The sequence below is a fragment of the Ahaetulla prasina genome, chromosome 4 (genome assembly GCF_028640845.1).
Source record: "Ahaetulla prasina isolate Xishuangbanna chromosome 4, ASM2864084v1, whole genome shotgun sequence".
Classification (NCBI taxonomy): domain Eukaryota; kingdom Metazoa; phylum Chordata; class Lepidosauria; order Squamata; family Colubridae; genus Ahaetulla; species Ahaetulla prasina.
In genome coordinates this window covers 4,547,527-4,565,703 of record NC_080542.1, presented here as the reverse complement: position 1 = coordinate 4,565,703, position 18,177 = coordinate 4,547,527, and the positions used below count along the sequence as shown (strand labels likewise).

At 49.0% G+C, this 18,177-nt stretch overlaps 1 protein-coding gene across 1 annotated transcript in view; it reads left to right on the top strand.

Annotated features, from left to right (window-relative positions):
* The window catches only part of IRF9 (interferon regulatory factor 9), a 32,366-nt gene that overhangs the window by 4,728 nt on the left and 9,461 nt on the right, over nt 1–18,177 (top strand). The window contains exons 2-7 of the mRNA XM_058180320.1: nt 1,503–1,691; nt 3,596–3,779; nt 5,509–5,636; nt 7,309–7,411; nt 10,895–10,972; nt 13,586–13,951. Of these exons, the coding sequence (XP_058036303.1) occupies nt 1,503–1,691; nt 3,596–3,779; nt 5,509–5,636; nt 7,309–7,411; nt 10,895–10,972; nt 13,586–13,951 (1,048 nt within the window). The remainder of the gene's footprint in view (nt 1–1,502; nt 1,692–3,595; nt 3,780–5,508; nt 5,637–7,308; nt 7,412–10,894; nt 10,973–13,585; nt 13,952–18,177) is intronic.

The following is an 18,177-nucleotide window of genomic DNA, read 5'->3' as shown; positions in this document are numbered from 1 at the left end:
CACACTTTTTTCTTTTCCACAATCGTGATATCCGGGGTATTGTGTTCCAAAACTTTTATCAGTCTGTATTCGGAAATCCCACAGTAGTTTTGCATGCTCATTTTCAATCACTTTTTCAGGCTTATGATCCCACCAGTTCTTTGCTACAGGCAGATGGTAGTTGTGACACAAGTTCCAGTGGACCACTTGAGCGACTGTGTTGTGACGTTGTTTGTAGTCGGACTGAGCTATTGTCTTACAACAGCTCAGTATGTGATCGATGGTTTCATCCGCTTCTTTGCAGAGTCTGCATTTGGGATCTATTATTATTATCATTACTATTACTATTATTAGAATAGAATAGAATAGAATTTTTATTGGCCAAGTGTGATTGGACACACAAGGAATTTGTCTTGGTGCATATGCTCTCAGTGTACATAAAAGAAAATTATTATGACTCATTAACATTTCTCTCTCTCTCTCTCTGGTTTATTTATTTATTTGAAGTCTTTTTTGCTCTCTTCGTACAGTCCGCCCAGGAGGTACTTCTATCATATCACTGATTTTCTGAGGTTACTGGAAGTTCAACAAAGAAATCTCTTGGTGTGGGTTGTGTGTTTTTTCACTGAAACTTCCTTGACGTCTTTTTTTTTTTTTTTTGCTAGCCCTTGTCTGCTTGAAGTTATTTCCAAATCTGGATATTTTTTTAAAAAAAAGAATGAGCTTTTCATCTGCTTTTCTCTCAGGCTTTTTCATTTCATTTCATTTTTAAATTTCTACGTCGGTCGGTAAACCATGTGAGAGGTTTACAACAGCTGAATAAAACTGTCCCAAGGCACGAATAAAAAGGACAGCATAAAAAAAAAGGCAAGATGACAACCAAGTTTAAAACTTAAACGAAGTTTTCAAAGTTTTAAAGTTCATTCAAACTTGTTCGTTTAGACGGAGAATCCTTGACTTAGGACTACAAAGGGGCCCCCAAATTTCTGTCACTGAGCGAGACATTGGTTAAGGGAGTCCTGCTCCCATTTTACAACCTTTCTTGCCGGGGTTGTTAAGTGAGTAACCCAGTTGTTAAGTAAATCTGGCTTCCTCGTTGAGTTTGCTTGCCAAACGAGGATCCCATCACCCTGGGATAGCGCAACCGTCGTAACTGTGAGTCAGTTGCCCAGCGTCTGAATTTTGATCACGAGACTGTGCCGTTGTAACTTGGAACGAAGTGTTGCGAGTCAAGGACTAGGTGTAATTGGTGGAAGAGGGGTTTTCTTGAAAAGAGATCGGTATTAAATGGGATGAATGATACGCTAGCACAGATAAACGTTTAATTTTTAAGAAAATTAAAATAAAATAAAATAAAATAAAATAAGAAAAGAAGTTGCTGAACTATCAAGCCCTCTCACATCATTTTTTCCCCATCTCGTCGTAAGTTTGAATGGTCACTAGACGAACGGTTGTACGTTGAGGACTAGCTGCATTGTCTTTTTTTTTTTAATTAATATTTTTTTGGGGGCTCTTCCTCATAGATGGCGTCTTCCAAGCGAGGGGTACGATCCACTCGGAAACTCCGAGACTGGACGGTGGAGCAAGTGGAGAGCGGGAAATTCCCAGGCTTGGTTTGGTATGATCCTCCGGCTAAAACCATGTTCCGTATCCCATGGAAACACGCCGGAAAGCAGGAATTCCGACAGGAAGAAGATGCTGGTTTTTTCAAGGTGATGAGTTGGTAGAGCGGGGCGCGCAAAACGAAACATTGGGCGTTTGTGAGCGTCGAAAGCGGCCGTGCTTTTCGACAGAACGCGACCGCTGGCGTAAAAGACGGGATAAATAGGAGCGGGCCTGCTCAGGGTGCCGTCGACCAAACAATGTCGGTTGGCAGCCCCCAGCGGGAGAGCTTTCTCTGTGGCGGCACCGGCCCTTTGGAATGAGCTGCCTCCAGGGTTACGCCAACTCCCCGACCTCCGGACCTTCAAACGTGAACTGAAGACTTTATTATTTCATCGTGCGGGACTAGCCTAAGTGTTATTTTAATTGTAATTTTAAAGGGGTTTTATGTCGGTCTATGACCGTTTTAGTTAATTTGGCCTATTAAATATTTGTTTTTAATTCTTTTTAAATTTGTTATTTATATTCTGTGTTTTAATATGGCTGTAAACCGCCCTGAGTCCTTCGGGAGAAGGGCGGTATAGAAATTAAATAATAAATAAATAAATAAATAAATAAATAAATAAATAAATAAATAAATAAATAAATAAATAAATAAATAAATAAATAAATAAATAAATAAATAAATAAATAAATAAATAAATAAATAAATAAATAAAAGCTGGCCGTGTGCTGCAGCAGCCAAAAAAGCCAATGCGATCCTCGGCTGCATTAATTTAGAGGGATAGAATCAAGATCATGTGAAGCGTTAATATCACTTTATAAGGCCTTGGTAAGGCCACACTTCCAGCTAAGCTTTCAAGGGCAAATACAAACTGAATGCAGGGTTGTCCTTGCGCCTTACTTGTGATTGATTAGGATGCAGGCCTAGAAATTGGGAGCTTGTGAGTTCTAGTCCTGCCTTAGTCATGACAGCCAATTGAATGACTTTGGGCCAATCAACAGGGGGAACGGTGAGTTCTAGTCCTGCCGTAGGCATGAAAGCCTGCTGGGTGATTTTGAGCCAATTATCAGGACCCTGGGAGTTCTAGTTCCGCCTTAGGCATGAAAGCTGGCTGGGCAACTTTGAATCATGTCCCTCTGTGCCTCAGCCCAACCCACCTCACAGGGTTGTCGTCGTGGGAAAAACAGGAGGAAGGAAGGAAGATTAGCGACTTATGAATTAATGAAGGAAGGATATTGCCTTTGAGTGATCAGTAAGAAAATACATATACACAGTGGTGGGATTCAGCCGGTTCACACCAATTCGGGAGAACCGGTTGTTAACTTTCTAAGCAGTTTGGAGAACTGGTTGTTGGAAGAAATCTTGTTTTGTGGTCTTTCCCCCCCACCACCACTTTACAGGGCTAATCCTGTAAGGAAGGCAGGAAGGAAACATTCTGGTATTTCTAGCCTAATCTTTATTGCCCTGTTTACAGAAACTGCCTCTCTGGTTTAACCCTTATTACATTGTAACAGCTAGGCGAAGCGCCCATCGATGTGAGTGATGTTGAGTTGGCCACACCCACATGGTCACATGACCACTGAGCCACGCCTACCCAGCTGGCCATTAAGGCAGAGAACTGGTTGTGAAATTATTTGAATCCCACCACTGCATACATACATACATACATACATACATACATACACATAAATAAATAGTGATGTGATGGTCTAGAGGTAGAGCTGTCGCCTCACAATCAGGAGGCGGTGAGTTTGATCCTAGATAGAGGCAGATATTTCTCTCTCTGGGCACAATGAGAATATATATCTGCTGAACAAAACTCCGCATTGACAACAGGAAAGGCATCCGGCCATTAAAACGCTCTGCTAGCTCCATTCAGTTGCCCAGACTCCATCCCACAAGGGATTATGGGGTCATTAAAAGAAGATAATGATACATGTAAGTTAGCAAGTAAGTAAGGTAGTAAGTAAGTAAGGTAACTAAGTAAATAGATAAATTTTCCTTTCCTAGGCCTGGGCTATCTATAAAGGAAAGTATAACCCTGGCGACCACAACCCGGCGACTTGGAAGACGCGCATCCGCTGCGCCCTGAGCAAAAGTCCCGAATTTGAGGAAATGCCGTCCCTTTCCCGGTCAGACGTCACAGAGCCTTACAAAGTGTATCGCTTGGTGCCGGTTGTGGAGCAGATGATGAGTAAGGAAATGCGCTGGATGGATTCTCTCTTTCCGGAACCTTCTTCCCGCGCCTTGCGGAGCTCCGCGGGACTCCAGTTCCCATCAGCCCCAGCCAGCGTGAGCCTGAGGGCAGTATCTTTGGGGTGGCCCAGGAATATGTGGGGAGGGATGGGCAGACGGGAGAAGCCGGAGGTTTCCCACCGATCGATCTCCTCTGTAGGAATTGCAAAATTTGGAACCTTATTAATTCCATCCGGTATCTCGCATGTTCGTGACGTTTTGCCTTGCAACCACCTTCCAGGTAGGCCAGGCCAGGCCAGGAAAGAAAGCCGCAGGAAGGAAGATTTCGAACCCAGGTTTCCGAACCCCCGGCCCAGATATTCTGAATTTTTTGCATCTCGGCTGGTTCCATCTTGGTGCAACATTGCAGCTTTAAGATGGGTGGGCTTCAGCTCCCAGAACTCCCCAGCCAGCAGGCTTGAAAATGGGTAGATTTCAACTCCCAGAATTCCCCACCCAGCAGTGCTTCGAGATAGATGGGCTTCAGTTCCCAGAATTCCCCAGCCAGCATGCTTTAAGATGGGTGGACTTCAACTCCCAGAATTCCCCAGCCACCTTGCTTTAATAGGTGAGGACTTCAATTCCCAGAATTCCCCACCCAGCAGTGCTTCAAGATGGATGGGCTTCAGCTCCCAGAATTCCCCAGCCAGCAGGCTTGAAAATGGGTAGATTTCAACTCCCAGAATTCCCCAGCCAGCAGTGCTTTAAGAGATGAGGACTTCAACTCCCAGAATTCCCCACCCAGCAGTGCTTCAAGATGGATGGGCTTCAGTTCCCAGAATTCTCCAGCCAGCATGCTTTAAAATGGGTGGACTTCAACTCCCAGAATTCCCCAGCCAGCAGTGCTTTAAGAGATGAGGACTTCAACTCCCAGAATTCCCCACCCAGCAGTGCTTCAAGATGGATGGGCTTCAGTTCCCAGAATTCCCCAGCCAGCATGCTTTAAAATGGGTGGACTTCAACTCCCAGAATTCCCCAGCCACCTTGCTTTAATATGTGAGGACTTCAATTCCCAGAATTCCCCACCCAGCAGTGCTTCAAGATGGATGGGCTTCAGTTCCCAGAATTCCCCAGCCAGCAGGCTTGAAAATAGGTAGATTTCAACTCCCAGAATTCCCCAGCCAGCAGCGCTTCAAGGTGAGTGGGCTTCAACTCCCAGAATTCCCTAGCCAGCATGCTTCAAGATGGGTAGACTTCAAGTCCCAGAATTCCCCAGCCACCTTGCTTTAAGAGGTGAGGACTTCAACTCCCAGAATTCCCCAGCCACCTTGCTTTAAGAGGTGAGGACTTCAACTCCCAGAATTCCCCAGCCACCTTGCTTTAAGAGGTGAGGACTTCAACTCCCAGAATTCCCCAGCCACCTTGCTTTAAGAGCTGTGAACTTCAACTCCCAGAATTCTCCAGGCAGCGTGCTTTAAAATGGGTGGACTTTATTTCCCAGAATTCTCTACCCAGCCTGCTTTTAAGATGGATGGACTTCCGCCGGCTTGGGGGGGGGAATTCTGGGAGTTGAAGTCCTCGCCTCTTTCAAGCAGCCGAGATTGAGACGCCGAGCCCCAGCCTTTCCGTAATCCGTACTACCTTTTTTTTTTCTGACCTGGCCTACCTTGCAGGGCTGTCGGGGAAAACACAGGATACGGCCTCAAATTGTGTTTTTAAGATCCCGTCCTCTCTTTCTTTCTTCCAAGGCAAGAAGGCCAAGACGCAGAAAACCAAGCGGGTGAGAATGGAAGACGCCAGCCGTTCCGAGGCGGAAGTGGCGAGTCCCAGGGAGGAGATCCAGCCGCCGGCCGATTCCCTGTCGCTGCTGCAAAGGGTAAGGGGCGAAGATGGGGCTGGTTGAGACCCCAGGTTGGGGGCGGTGGGGGAAGCCTGGCCTGGATCAGGCCAAGATAGAGGAGGGGGCTCGCTCTGTCCTAGGCCAGGGTATCTCAACCGTGGCCGCTTTTAAGACGACCTGCGGACTTCAACTCCAGTGGCTGGGGGATTCTGGGCGCTGAAGTCCACGCGTCTTAAATCTTTCTGGAGATGAATTGCCTTTGCTTTGTTTGAATTTTATTTAATAAAGAAATAAAGAAATAAATAAAATTTCTCCTCTATCCCTTCTCCGCCGCGACCACCTCCTCCTTTTCTTGCTTCTCCTCCTCCCCCTCTTTCTCCTCCTCCACCTCCTCCTTTTCTTTCTTCTTTTCCTAATCTTTTCCTTTCTCCTCCTTGTCCTTTTCCTTCTTCTCCTCTTACTCCTTCTTATTCGCTCCCTCTTTCCCCTTACCTCCTCCCCATCTTTCTCCTCCTTTTCCTTCTTCTCCTTCTTCATCTCCTTTTCTTTCTCCTCCTCCTCCTCCACCTCTTTCTTCTCCTAATCTTTTCCTTTCTCTTCTTTTTCCTTTTCTTCCTTCTCCTCTTACTCCTTCTTATTCACTCCCTCGTTCCCCTTTCCTCCTCCCCATCTTTCTCCTCCTTTTCCTTCTCCTCCTCCTCCTCTTTTTCTTTCTCGTCCTCCTTCTCCTTTTCTTTCTTCTCCTCCTCCTAATCTTTTACTTTCTCTTTCTCTTCCTTCTCTTCCTTCTCCTTTTCTTTCTTCTCCTCTTACTTCTTCTTATTCGCTCCATCTTTCCCCTTTCCTCCTCCCCATCTTTCTCCTCCTCCTTCTTCTCCTTTTCTTTCTCCTCCTTCTCCTCCTCCTCCTCCTCCACCTCTCTTTCCCTTTCTTTCTCCTTCTTCTCCTAATCTTTTCCTTTCTCTTTCTCTTCCTCTTCCTTTTCTTCCTTGTCCTTTTCTTTCTTCTCCTCTTACTCCTTCTTGCTCGCTCCCTACCTCTTTCCCCTGTTCTCCTCCCCATCTTTCTTCTCCTTTTCCTTTTCCTTCTTGTCCTCCTTGTCCTTTTCTTTCTTCTCCTTCTCCTTCTTTTTTTCTTTCTCCTCTTCCTTTTCCTCTTTGTCCTTTTCTTTTTTTTCTCTCTCCTCCATCTCCTCTTCCTCCCTCCTTTCCACAAACCCCACTCCCTTCTAGCGCTGATGATGTTACCTAGTTGGGAAATGTAACATCTTCCAGAAAACCACCAAGCTCAGAGAGCTTCAAGGATCCCACAGCCCTTTTCTTCTTCTTCTTCCTCCCCCTCCTCCTCCTCCTCCTCCTCCTCCTCCCTCCTTCTTGTTCTTCTCTTCCTCTTCTTTGTCTTCCTTTTTAATAGAGATTGGACAACCATTTGTCTAAAATTGTATAGTTTCCTGCCTGAGCAGGGGGTTGGACTAGAAGACCTCCAATGTCCCTTTTGACTCTGTTATCCTCCTCCTCCTCTTCTTCTTCCTCCTCCTTCAATTTCGGGTGTGTGTGTGTTTTGAAGCTGTACAAAATCTCCAACCTGCTTCCATTTCCTTCCTTGGCCTGCCTTTTAATGAAAGCAAAGGATGAAGGTAGTTGTTTGAAGGACCCGTCCGGGGCCTTTTGACCAAGAGACCACCCACCCTTCTCTCTTGGTCTCGCAGGAAGAGATGCCCGGCCCAGAAGCCATGGTGAGCCACGTGACCAACGTTTTCAACCCGCCCAACTACCAGAACGGGCAAGTCAGTCCTCAGGCCGCTGAACCAGGTAGGTGTTGTGTTTCGTCCAATCTCACCTCAGCCAGGGTCTTCTTATCTGCTTCCGAACACGGAGGAATGTTCTAGTATGCCTCCCAGCCCCAGCCCTGGCTCCATGCCCAAACAGGCTGAAGAGGAAGAAATACCTCCAGCCCCCAGCTCTGGCTCCATGCCCAGGCAAATGGAGCAACTAGACCCCTCCCCCTCCTCCACAGCATGTGAGCCTGAGGAAGGTCAATTGCCAACAGCTGCCGACTGGAGTGACCCTCGCGTCAGAAGACTTGATAGGCGGAGGCAACAGAAGGAAGGGAGGGGCAGGCCTGGATAAGTGCTGAGTCATGGAGCCACACCCCATGGCCTGTATAAAGGATCTGCTTTCTGGCAGTCTCTGAGTCAGGCAAAGTCTAAACATATCTTGCTGAAGTCACTTTCTGGTCTCCTGCCTGCCCTGAGGACTTTGCTAGGACTTTGGCAGAGCTGCAGAGGCACACCTGATTCGGATTTCCCTGACCCGGCCGTCAGTGGAGGAGTGGGACACGACAGTAGGGGAATACACGGAGCCGTAAGTTGTGCTTTGTGCTCTTCCCCCCCCCCTCCCCGACCGGTGTTGTTCAGAATTAGTAATGCCTGCAGGCAGGGAGGAACACAGGCGGGATGAACAAGAGAGGCAGACCTCAGACGAGGAGTAAGAACCACTCCCTCCTGATACAAGGGCTTGGAGAGTACAGAGAAGGCGGGATCAGTGCAGGCAGAGAAGGCCCCACGCGAGGAGAGTGCCCCGCTCAGCTTCACCAGGTGCACCTGGGGAATGAAACTTAAGGAGACGCCGTAGGAAGAGGCATTTGTCGGGAACAAACACCGAGTTCCTGAAGTGTTGCGTGCCGGACGTTTGAACTTGCCAAGAGTCCTTGCGTTAATTGTTGACGTTCTGGACTAATTATCTTGATCTTTTCCTCCCGGAACTCCTTGCTTGGCTCTTGTTTTGCCAAAGACGTTTGGGATTTATTGCCGTGCAGACAGCGCTGGGTTGGATTAATTGCAGCCAGTCACTGCTTGAGGTTTGTGTGGGGGTTTGTTCTCACTCTGCTCTGGAACTTTGCCAGAAAACGTGGGAGCGTTTGGGGAGCTTTGGCGCAATAAAGGGGCGGTTTGAATGGCCAGCTGTTTGTGTTACCTCTGGGCCATGCCCTGGGTCATCCCAGAGACATTATACAGGTAATCCTCCACTTACGACCGCAATTGAGCCCACCATTTCTGTTGCTAAGTGAAACAATTCAGTGAATTTCTGTTGTGCCTCGTCCTCCCTCCTCTCCTCAGCAGGGCCCCTCCCGCCTCCTCCCAGGCCCGCTATCAGATTCAGAGTCTGATAATGAAGAGGAACGGCCTGGCATGCCTCCAGCCCCCAGCCCTGGCTCCATGCCCAGACAGAATGTCAGGAATGAACAAACAAACCTCACTCCTACAGCGTGTGAGCAGGGAGGCAACCACGTGCTAGAATTACCGGCAGCAGATTCAGAGGAAGGGAATCCACAGTGGACGGATCCCCCGCTTCCGGAGAATGGAGAGGCGACGTCAGCAAAAGGAAGGGAGGGGCAGGCCTGGATAAGTGCTGAGTCATGGAGCCACACCCCATGGCCTATATAAAGGATCAGCTTGAGTCAAGCAAAGTCTCATCCGGTTTGCTGAAGTCACAACTTGGATTCCTGCCTGCCCTGAGAAACCTGAAAGGAATTTGGCAAAGCTGCAGAGGCTTCGTGGCCACGCTTGATACAGACTTCTCAGACCCGGTCGTCGGAGGGGGAGAGGGACACGACAATTTCACCACTTTCTGGCCACGGTTGTTCAGTGAATTACTGCAGTTGTTAAGTTAGTCACACAGTTCGTAAATGAATAATAATAATAATAATTTAATTTTTATACCTCCCTTCTCCCGAAGGACTCAGGGCGGTGAACAGGCAAATAAAATAATACAATATATTACAATAAAACACATTTTAAAAAACTTATTCAAAATAGCCTAAATTTAAAATACCATACAAAATATAAAAAATAAACCCCAATAAAATCCATATTTAAAAACCCTATTTAAGCCAGTCCTGCTCGAAAGAATAGATATGTCTTCAGCTCGCGGCGAAAGGCTGGCTTCCCCACGGATGTGACTTGTCAGAAGGTTGCGGATCACGTGACACACTGTGACCGTCAGTTGACAAGCGTCCACGTGACCACTGGGATGTTGCGACGGTCGTAAGTGTGAAAAACGGCCCTAAGCCGCTTTTTTTCCCGTGCCGTCGGACCTTTGAATGGTCACTAAATGAATGGTTGTAAGTCGAGGACTATCCATACAGGTCCATTGACTGAGAAATCATCTGTATGCGAGAACAAAATTCAAAGCAGTTCTGAGGTCCAGGTAGTCTCTGACTTAACGATCGGTTGCTTATAGCTAATCCTTGACTTACAACCATTCCTTTAGTGACCGTTCGAAGTTACGACGGCACTGGGGAAAAAAATGACTTACGACCGTTTTCAGACTCGCAAAAGCATCCCCACGGTCGCATGATCAAAATTCAGACATGTGGCAACTGACTCGTATTTACGACGGTTGCGGTATCCCCGGAGGGGGTCATGTGATCCCCTTTTGCAACCCTCCGACCAGCAAAGTCAACGGGGGAGCCGATTTCACTTAACAACCGTGTGACTAACTGAACAGCGGCAGTGATTCGCTTAGCCACGCTGGCCGAGAAAGGTCGTAAAACGGGGCAAAGCAAAACTCCCTTAGACAAGTGTCTTACTTAGACGTTACTTGGAAATTTTGCACTCGGTTGCAGTGGTGGGATTCAGCCGGTTCGCACCAATTCGGGAGATCCGGTTGTTAACTTTCTAAGCAGTTCGGAGAACCGGTTGTTGGGAAGAAATCTTATTTTTTTTCCCTCACTTTACAGGGCTAATCCTGTAAGGAAGGCAGGAAGGAAACATTCTGGTGTTATTTCTAGCCTAATCTTTATTGCCCTGCTTACAGAAACTGCCTCTCTGGTTTAACCCTTATTACATTGTAACAGCTAAGACAAAGCGCCCATCGATATGAGTGACGAGTTGCCCAGGCCCACACGGTCACATGACCACCGAATCACGCCTACCCAGCTGGTCATTAGGGCAGAGAACCAGTTGTTAAATTATTTGAATCCCGCCTTTGCTCAGTTGCGGTCATAAGTTGAGGACTACCTATATGTGGGGTCTGTGGTTGAGGGGAGCTGCATTGTCTGGTTAGAAATCAACGTTGAATGGCCTCCTTGAAGTTAGTCGGAGTAGATCTCTGCCTGAAATCGATTCTCGCCGAATAGATCACTGCTAGTAGATAACATGCTCATGAATCGTTGGGACGTCTCGTAGCCCAGGAGAAAAATGGCAATTACACCCAAATCATGTGAAGTAGTTTGGCCATGAGAAAACGTAGATCGTTTGGGCTTACCGGTCCTTGTTCATTTGATCCCTACAGCGCCGGAAGTGAATCAGATCGCTCTCAGCTTGAGGACAGATCCCAGCCCTGTGGTGAGAGCTGCTACTGGACCAACAGGTGAGATCCCAGAGCCGGGAGGATCTTCCGGTAAAGCACGGTTTACAGACCCTGGTTACTTTTAAGACGTGCGGATTTCAAATCCCAGAATTTCCCATCCAGTAGGGGTTTACCAGAATATATTACGTCGACCGCATTCCCACTATCTACAGTAGGTTAAACTATCTTCATTGGCATTTTCAGATAGGATAATTTTCTTAATAGATAGTGGGAATGCGGTCGACGTAATATATCTTGATTTCAGCAAAGTGAAAAACAGAGCTGGCTTGGGAAAATTCTGGGAGTTGAAGTCCACGCATTGTTCTGACCCAGGCCCAAGTAGGTAGTAGGAAACTCTAAATAAAAACAACTTTATTCAAACAGCTGAGAATTACTTCATTCCCAATGTCGTTCAACTAAATTAAAACAAATTCCTCCCAACACAAATTCCTCAGTCCTATCGCAAACCTTGGTCCAATTAGGCAAACTGCCAAAGGCCTTTCTTGGCAAACGTTCAGAAGTCACAAAAATAAATGTAAGATGTAGACGAAGCGGAAGACGAAGCTACCAATGTTGTTTTCCAGCAAAGCCCAAATGCTGTTGCTGGTATTTTAAGCCTTGTGGGAGGGGCCAATCATCTCTTGGCCTTACTTCCAAGTTGTCCTTTTTGCTTGAGCTGCTCTTGCCTTCTCATGTGTGCATTAGGAAAAGGCTCCTCCTGTTCCTCTGCCTCACTACTGTCCGCCTCTGGAGACTCTGGAGTTTGCACCGCACTCCCTGGTGGCCCTGGCCCCACCTCAGCCTCATTGCTGTACAACTCTGTTGCTAGCTCCACAGGCTGCTGACGGACCACAACAGGCATCTTAACGTTCCCTATGTTGAGAAACCTTGCTCTGAAAAAGCTCTAGGAGACGAGGATTATGGGTATACAGTGAGACCACAAACTCCATGACGTGATCGTTTTTTGATCACGTCATGGAGTTTGTGGTCCCTTTGAGAAAGGATCTGAAGGAGAGATCATAACTGATATCCCCTGATTTACCGTAGTGTTGTCCTTCAAGCAGTGGTGAGATTCAGCCAGTTTGGGAAAGTTCAGGCGAACCGGTAGTTAAACTGCTGGATGGCCTCACCCCTCTCGTCCCCTCCCCTTCCAGGAGTCCTCACGCAACCCCATTTTGACTCCCAGGTATGTGCAGGGAGGCCTACTAGGCCCAAAACAGGGTGTTCTGTCTTCTTCCCCACTTCAGACTCACGAGCTAGCCTTCAGCCAGTGAATTCACAGCTCTTATCAGTCCTGGCAGAGAAATCACAGCTGCCTGCCAAAGTTCAAACAAATGACTCACGTAGCAAGACTTTCAGCTCTTTTTGAAACGGTTCAGCTAAACTTTTGCTTCCCATGGAGTAAGAGCAGTCCCAAAGCTCCTTATATATCCTGTGGGGTGGGGCTCCTGCCCCACCCTTCCTTTTGATGACGACGCCTCTCTAATCTTCTGAAGCGCGGGTCAAGCCAAGCTTGATTATTATTATCAGCTGGGTCTGAAGGCATAGCCTGGGGAAGGGAGGAATCAGGGGATGACGGCCTCATTACGTCCTCCGACTGGTTTGGTTCTGGCTCCTGGAGCCAAGCCAAAGGAATCGGTGCTCCCGAGGTAAGCCTTACCGGCCCTTCCCCCTCACTCGCTGAGTCACTTTCGGGCATGGGGCCAGGTTCAGGGGCTGGAATCACAACACAGGGTGTGGGGGGATGGCACCCCACTCCGCAGCCTGTTTTTGCTCCCAGGAGGCTGCAGGGAAGCTTACTAGGCCCAAAACGGGGCACAGGGGGGATCGTCCCCCCCTGCAGCCCATTTTTGCTCCCAGGGAGGTGCAGTCACACATCCATGGCCACGCCCACCATGGCCACGCCCACCCAGCTGGTCATTAGGGCAGAGAACCGGTTGTTAAATTATTTGAATCCCACCACTGCGATGGAGATACTGTTCCAACATGGTCCCCTCGTTGTCTTCTCCACGTGGCAACTTGTGATGGGGCTCCATGGATGCCACAATCCTCGTAGTAACGGAAAATCCTCGATTAACAATCACAATGACTTAATGATGGAAATGCTGCTCCCTGTTGTGGTCTCTAGTGACATTTTTGTACCAGTTTCTGATAAAAAAAAAAAACACCACATCATTGGTTAACATGATCGCGTGTTTCACTTAAAGACTGCAGTGTCTCGGTTTATGACTGCTGTTAAAAGTAGTTTTAAAAATCGAGTCCGGTCATACGATGACACAACGTAGAACCACAGTGACTGATGATGGACGTTGCAGTCCCAACTGTGGTAATTTGTGAGGTATTTTTAATGCGTTGTCAACAAAAAAAAAAAATCCCGCCATTGGTTAAGCTGGATTCACACTTACGAGCCTATGATTCCCTTAACAACTGCAGCGACTCAACTTACGACCCCTTGTAAAAATGGTTGTAAAATCTGGTCGCGTGATAACTCGACTTAACTACCACAATGACGGACGGCGAAAATTCCGTTCCGCATTACGGTCAGAAGTTGAGGACCACCCAGATCAGATCAAGGGAAAAATCAGAATGATCAATTCCATGAATATTTGAATTTAATATCGCTTTGTTTTTCAGAGGATTTTTCTCTTTGCATGTCCATCGCCTACGCGGGCGAACCGCTCTGCAAATACTTGTTACCGGAAGGTGAATTTCTCATTACGTCTGTCCTGGCTCCGCTGAACGGCGCGGTCAGTTGTATGAAACGTTTCGTTTTGCCGGCCCCGGTGAAAATGGCCGACACGCCAGAGCAGGAGATCATTCAGCGTCTGCTCAAGGATTTGGAAAAGGGCATCATGGTGGCCAGTAACCACGAAGGGATCTTCATTCAATGCCGGGGCAAAGTCTGCATCTCGTGGTCGGGATTTTTGGTGCCCGAGGGCCAAATCAAACTGGAGAATAACACTTACCAGCAGCTGTTCAAACCCCGGGAATTTCGGTCAGGTGAGAACGAGGCAAACGGAACAAAAGAGACCGTCTTGGTTGCATGTACATTTGCAAAAAAAGATTATAGCTAGTCCAGTGATGGCTAACCTTTTTCTCGTCGTGTGCCCAAAGTATCGGCACCCATATTGCAATAGCCACCTCCCCGTGCATGTGCGCACAACCGCCCACACACTCCCCATGACCCCCCATGCATGGACACATGACCCCCCCCATGCAACCCCCGCCCCTTGTGCAACATATATATATATATATGTTGCAAGAAACAATTAGCAAGTTTCTACTAATTCTAGTATTTCAGTATATCCATTCCCTTACAGAACCAAAAAGCTGGCCGATGGGAGGTGCGCGCGCATGTACGGTGCAGCTAAACTGAGGCGACAACTCGCGTACCATCAGAAAGGGCGCCACGCGCCACCTCTGTTATGCGTGCCATAGGTTCGCCATTACGGATGTAGATTATAAACCAGAATTATTTTTGTGAGGCATATTACCAGAGAAATACGATATTTAATAGTCCATGTTTTGACTGCTGCAAGAATTGTATTCGCGCCACATAGGAAAAATGAGGAAACACCCACAGAAGAAGAAATCATTTATAAAAAAAAATTAGACGTGTGCAGAAATGGACAGATTAACACTGAAGATAAAAGAAAAAGGAGACACACAATATTTTCGAACTTGGAATCGGTTTTATCAATAGTTGGGACAATAGAGGTAGAAATTAGGAGTTTAATAATGTCATGTAAACCAATTGGCTCAGACAGTACTCTGTAGACTAAGCTGTCGTGTCCCACTCCTCCGCTGACGGCCGGGTCGGGGAAGTCCGTATCAAGCGTGCCTCTGCAGCTCTGCCAAAGTCCTATCAGAGTTCTCAAGGCAGGCAGGAGACCAGGAAGTGACTTCAGCAATCCAAGTTAGACTTTGCCTGACTCAGAGAATGCCAGAAAGCAGATCCTTTATATAGGCCATGGGATGTGGCTCCATGACTCAGCACTTATCCAGGCCTGCCCCTCCCTTCCTTTTGCTGACGTCGCCTCTCTATTCTCCGGAAGCGAGGATCTCTCCAGCCTCCAGCTGTTGGTAATCTGAGCTCGTGACTGGCTTCACATTCTTCAGGCTCACATGCTGTGGGGGAGGGGTTTAGTTGCTCCGTTTGCCTGGGCATGGTGCCAGGACTTGGGGCTGAAGGCACGTCAGGCCCTTCGTGTCGTGTCCCACTCCTCTGCTGACGGCCGGGTCAGGGAAATCCGAATCAGGCTTGCCTCTGCAGCTCTGCCCAAAGTCCTAGCAAAGTCCTCAGAGCAGGCAAGAGACCAGTAAGTGACTTCAGCAAGATAAGTTCAACTTTTGCCTGACTCAGAGACTGCCAGAAAGCAGATCCTTTATATAGGCCATGGGGTGTGGCTCCATGACTCAGCACTCATTAAGGCCTGCCCCTCCCTTCCTTCTGTTGCCTCCGCCTATCCAATCTTCTGATGCGAGGATCACTCCAATCAGCTGTTGGTAATAAACCCTCCTCAGGCTCACATGCTGTGGAGGAGGGGGAGGGGTCTAGCTGCTCCGTTTGCCTGGGCATGGAGTCAGGGCTGGGGCAGGGAGGTGCTCCTTCTTCTGCAGTTTGTCTGGGCATGGAGCCAGGACTGGGGCCGGGAGGCATACATTCCTCCGTGTTCGGGAGCAGATAAGAAGGCCCCGGCTGCTCTGAGGGCGGGCAAGACACAACACTTCGTCTTGCTCGGTCTGTCCAGGCATGGTGCCAGGGCTGGGGGCTGGAGGCATGCCAGGACATTCTTCCGAACTATCAGCGTCCGGCAGGAGATAAGAGGGGCCCGGCTGCGGCAGGGGGAGCGGGAGCGGGCAAGACACAACATAAGCGTTTGTTGTATATTTATTTTATTTATTTATTTTATTTAATTTTTATACCGCCCTTCTCCCGAAGGACTCAGGGCGGTGTACAGGCAAAATAAAACCAACAATACAAATATACACAATTTAAATACCCTTAAAAAACTTATTCAAAATTAGCCTGATGTTAAAAATCGTCGTCAATTAAAACCCCATTTAAAATTGGTAAAATTCCCTTTTAAAATCCAATTAAGCCAGCCCTGCGCGAATAAAAAGATGGGTCTTCAGTTCGCGGAATGTCCGAAGGTCAGGTATTTGGCGTAAACCAGGGGAAGCTCGTTCCAGAGGTGGGAGCCCCCACAGAAGGCCCTTCCTGGGGCCGCCAGCCGACATTGTTTGGCGGACGGCACCCTGAGAAGTCCCTCTCTATGGGAGCCGCACGGGTCGGTGGGAGGCATGTGGTAACAGCAGGCGGTCCCGTAAGTACCCAGGTCCTAAGCCATGGGCGCTTTAAAGGTCGTAACCAACACCTTAAAGTGCACTCGAAGGCCACAGGCAGCCAGTGCAGTCTGCGCGGGAGGCGGTGTTACATGGGAGCTACGCGTAGCTCCCTCTATCACCAGCGCAGCTGCATTCTGGACTAACTGAAGCCTCGAGTGCACTTCAAGGGGAGCCCCATGTAGAGAGCATTACAGTAATCCAGCGAGAGGTAACGAGGGCATGAGTGACTGTGCATAAGGCATCCCGATCAAGGAAGGCGCAACTGCGGACCAGGCGAACCTGGTAGAAGGCCCTCCTGGAGCGGCCGTCAAATGATCTTCAAGCGACAGCCGATCATCCAGGAGGCGCCTAAGTTGCGCACCCTATCCTTTGGGGCCAATAACTCGCCTCCGACAGCCAGCTGCGGCTGCAGCTGACTGAATCGGGATGCCGGCATCCACAGCCACTCCGTCTTGGAGGATTAAGCTTGAGCCTGTTTCTCCCCATCCAGACCCGTCGGCTTCCAAACACGGGACAGCACTTCAACAACTTCATTGGGGTGGCCGGGGTGGAAAAGTACAGCTGAGTATCATCAGCGTACTGCTGGTATCTCACCCGAAACCACTGATGATCTCACCCAGCGGCTTCATGTAGATGTTGAACAACAGGGGCGAGAGAATCGACCCCTGCGGGACCCCACAAGTGAGGCCCCTCGCGGTGACCTCTGCCCCCCGTCAACACCGTCTCGTCCGGTCGGAGAGATGGGAGAGAACCACCGATATCGGTGCCTCCACTCCCAATCCCCAGCCGGCGCAGCAGATACCATGGTCGATGGTATCGAGCGCGCCGAGAGGTCTAATAGGACCAGGGCAGAGGAATAACCCTGTCCCTGGCCCTCAGAGATCATCCACCAATGCGACCAAAGCTGTCTCCGTGCTGTATCCGTCGGAAGCCGGACTGGAGCAGGTCTAGATAGACATCTTCATCCAGGTATTGGGGTAGCTGTCGGCGCCACGGCACTCTCTACAACCTTCGCAACAAAGCGAAGGTTGGAGACTGGACGATAATTACCCAAAATAGCTGGGTCAGGAGGGCTTCTTAAGGAGGGTCTCACCACCGCCTCTTTCAAGGCGGCAGGAAAACCCTTCCAATAAAGCGTTGATAATCCTCTGGAGCCAGCCTCGTGTCACCGCCTGAGTGGCCAGTACCAGCCAGGAAGGGCACGGGTCCAGTAAACATGTCGTGCCGTGCAGCCTCCCCAACAACCTGTCGACGTCCTCGGGAGCCACAGTGTCAAACTCATCCCAAATGGACTCAACAAGGCGTGCCTCCTCTCCCTCGCTTGGATCATCCCAATTTGGTCCAGACCGTCCCTCAGCTAAGCGATTTTATCGTATAGATAACGCTAAACTCCTCGGCTCGTCCTGCAGCGGGTCATCCCGCACCTCCTGATGTAGGAGAGGCGGGTCACCCAAACAGGGCGGCGGGCGGTTATCTGCCGATGCAATGAGGGTGGGCGTGAAAGCGCCTCGCTTCCCTCATTGCCACTAGGTAGGTCCTAGAATAGGACCTAACTAGTGTCGATCAAGGGCGACTGGACCTCCAGGTGCTCTCCAGGCGTCTTCTCCGGCGTTTCATCTCCTCAGCCCTCGGAGTACCAAGGGGCGGGCGAGATCTCCGCGGGTCAGAGGCCGCAAAGGCACGACACGGTCCAAGGCCCGGCGCGGCCTGTTCCCAGGCGCGACCAGTTCCTCAGTCGTGCCGTGGGCCAGTTCCTCAGGGAATGGCCCAAGCTCCGTCAGGAACCTCTCGGGGTCCATCAGGCGCCTGGGACGGAACCACCGTATAGGTTCCGTCTCCCTCTGCGGTGGTGAATGGCGGTTGAAGTCTGGCGAAGG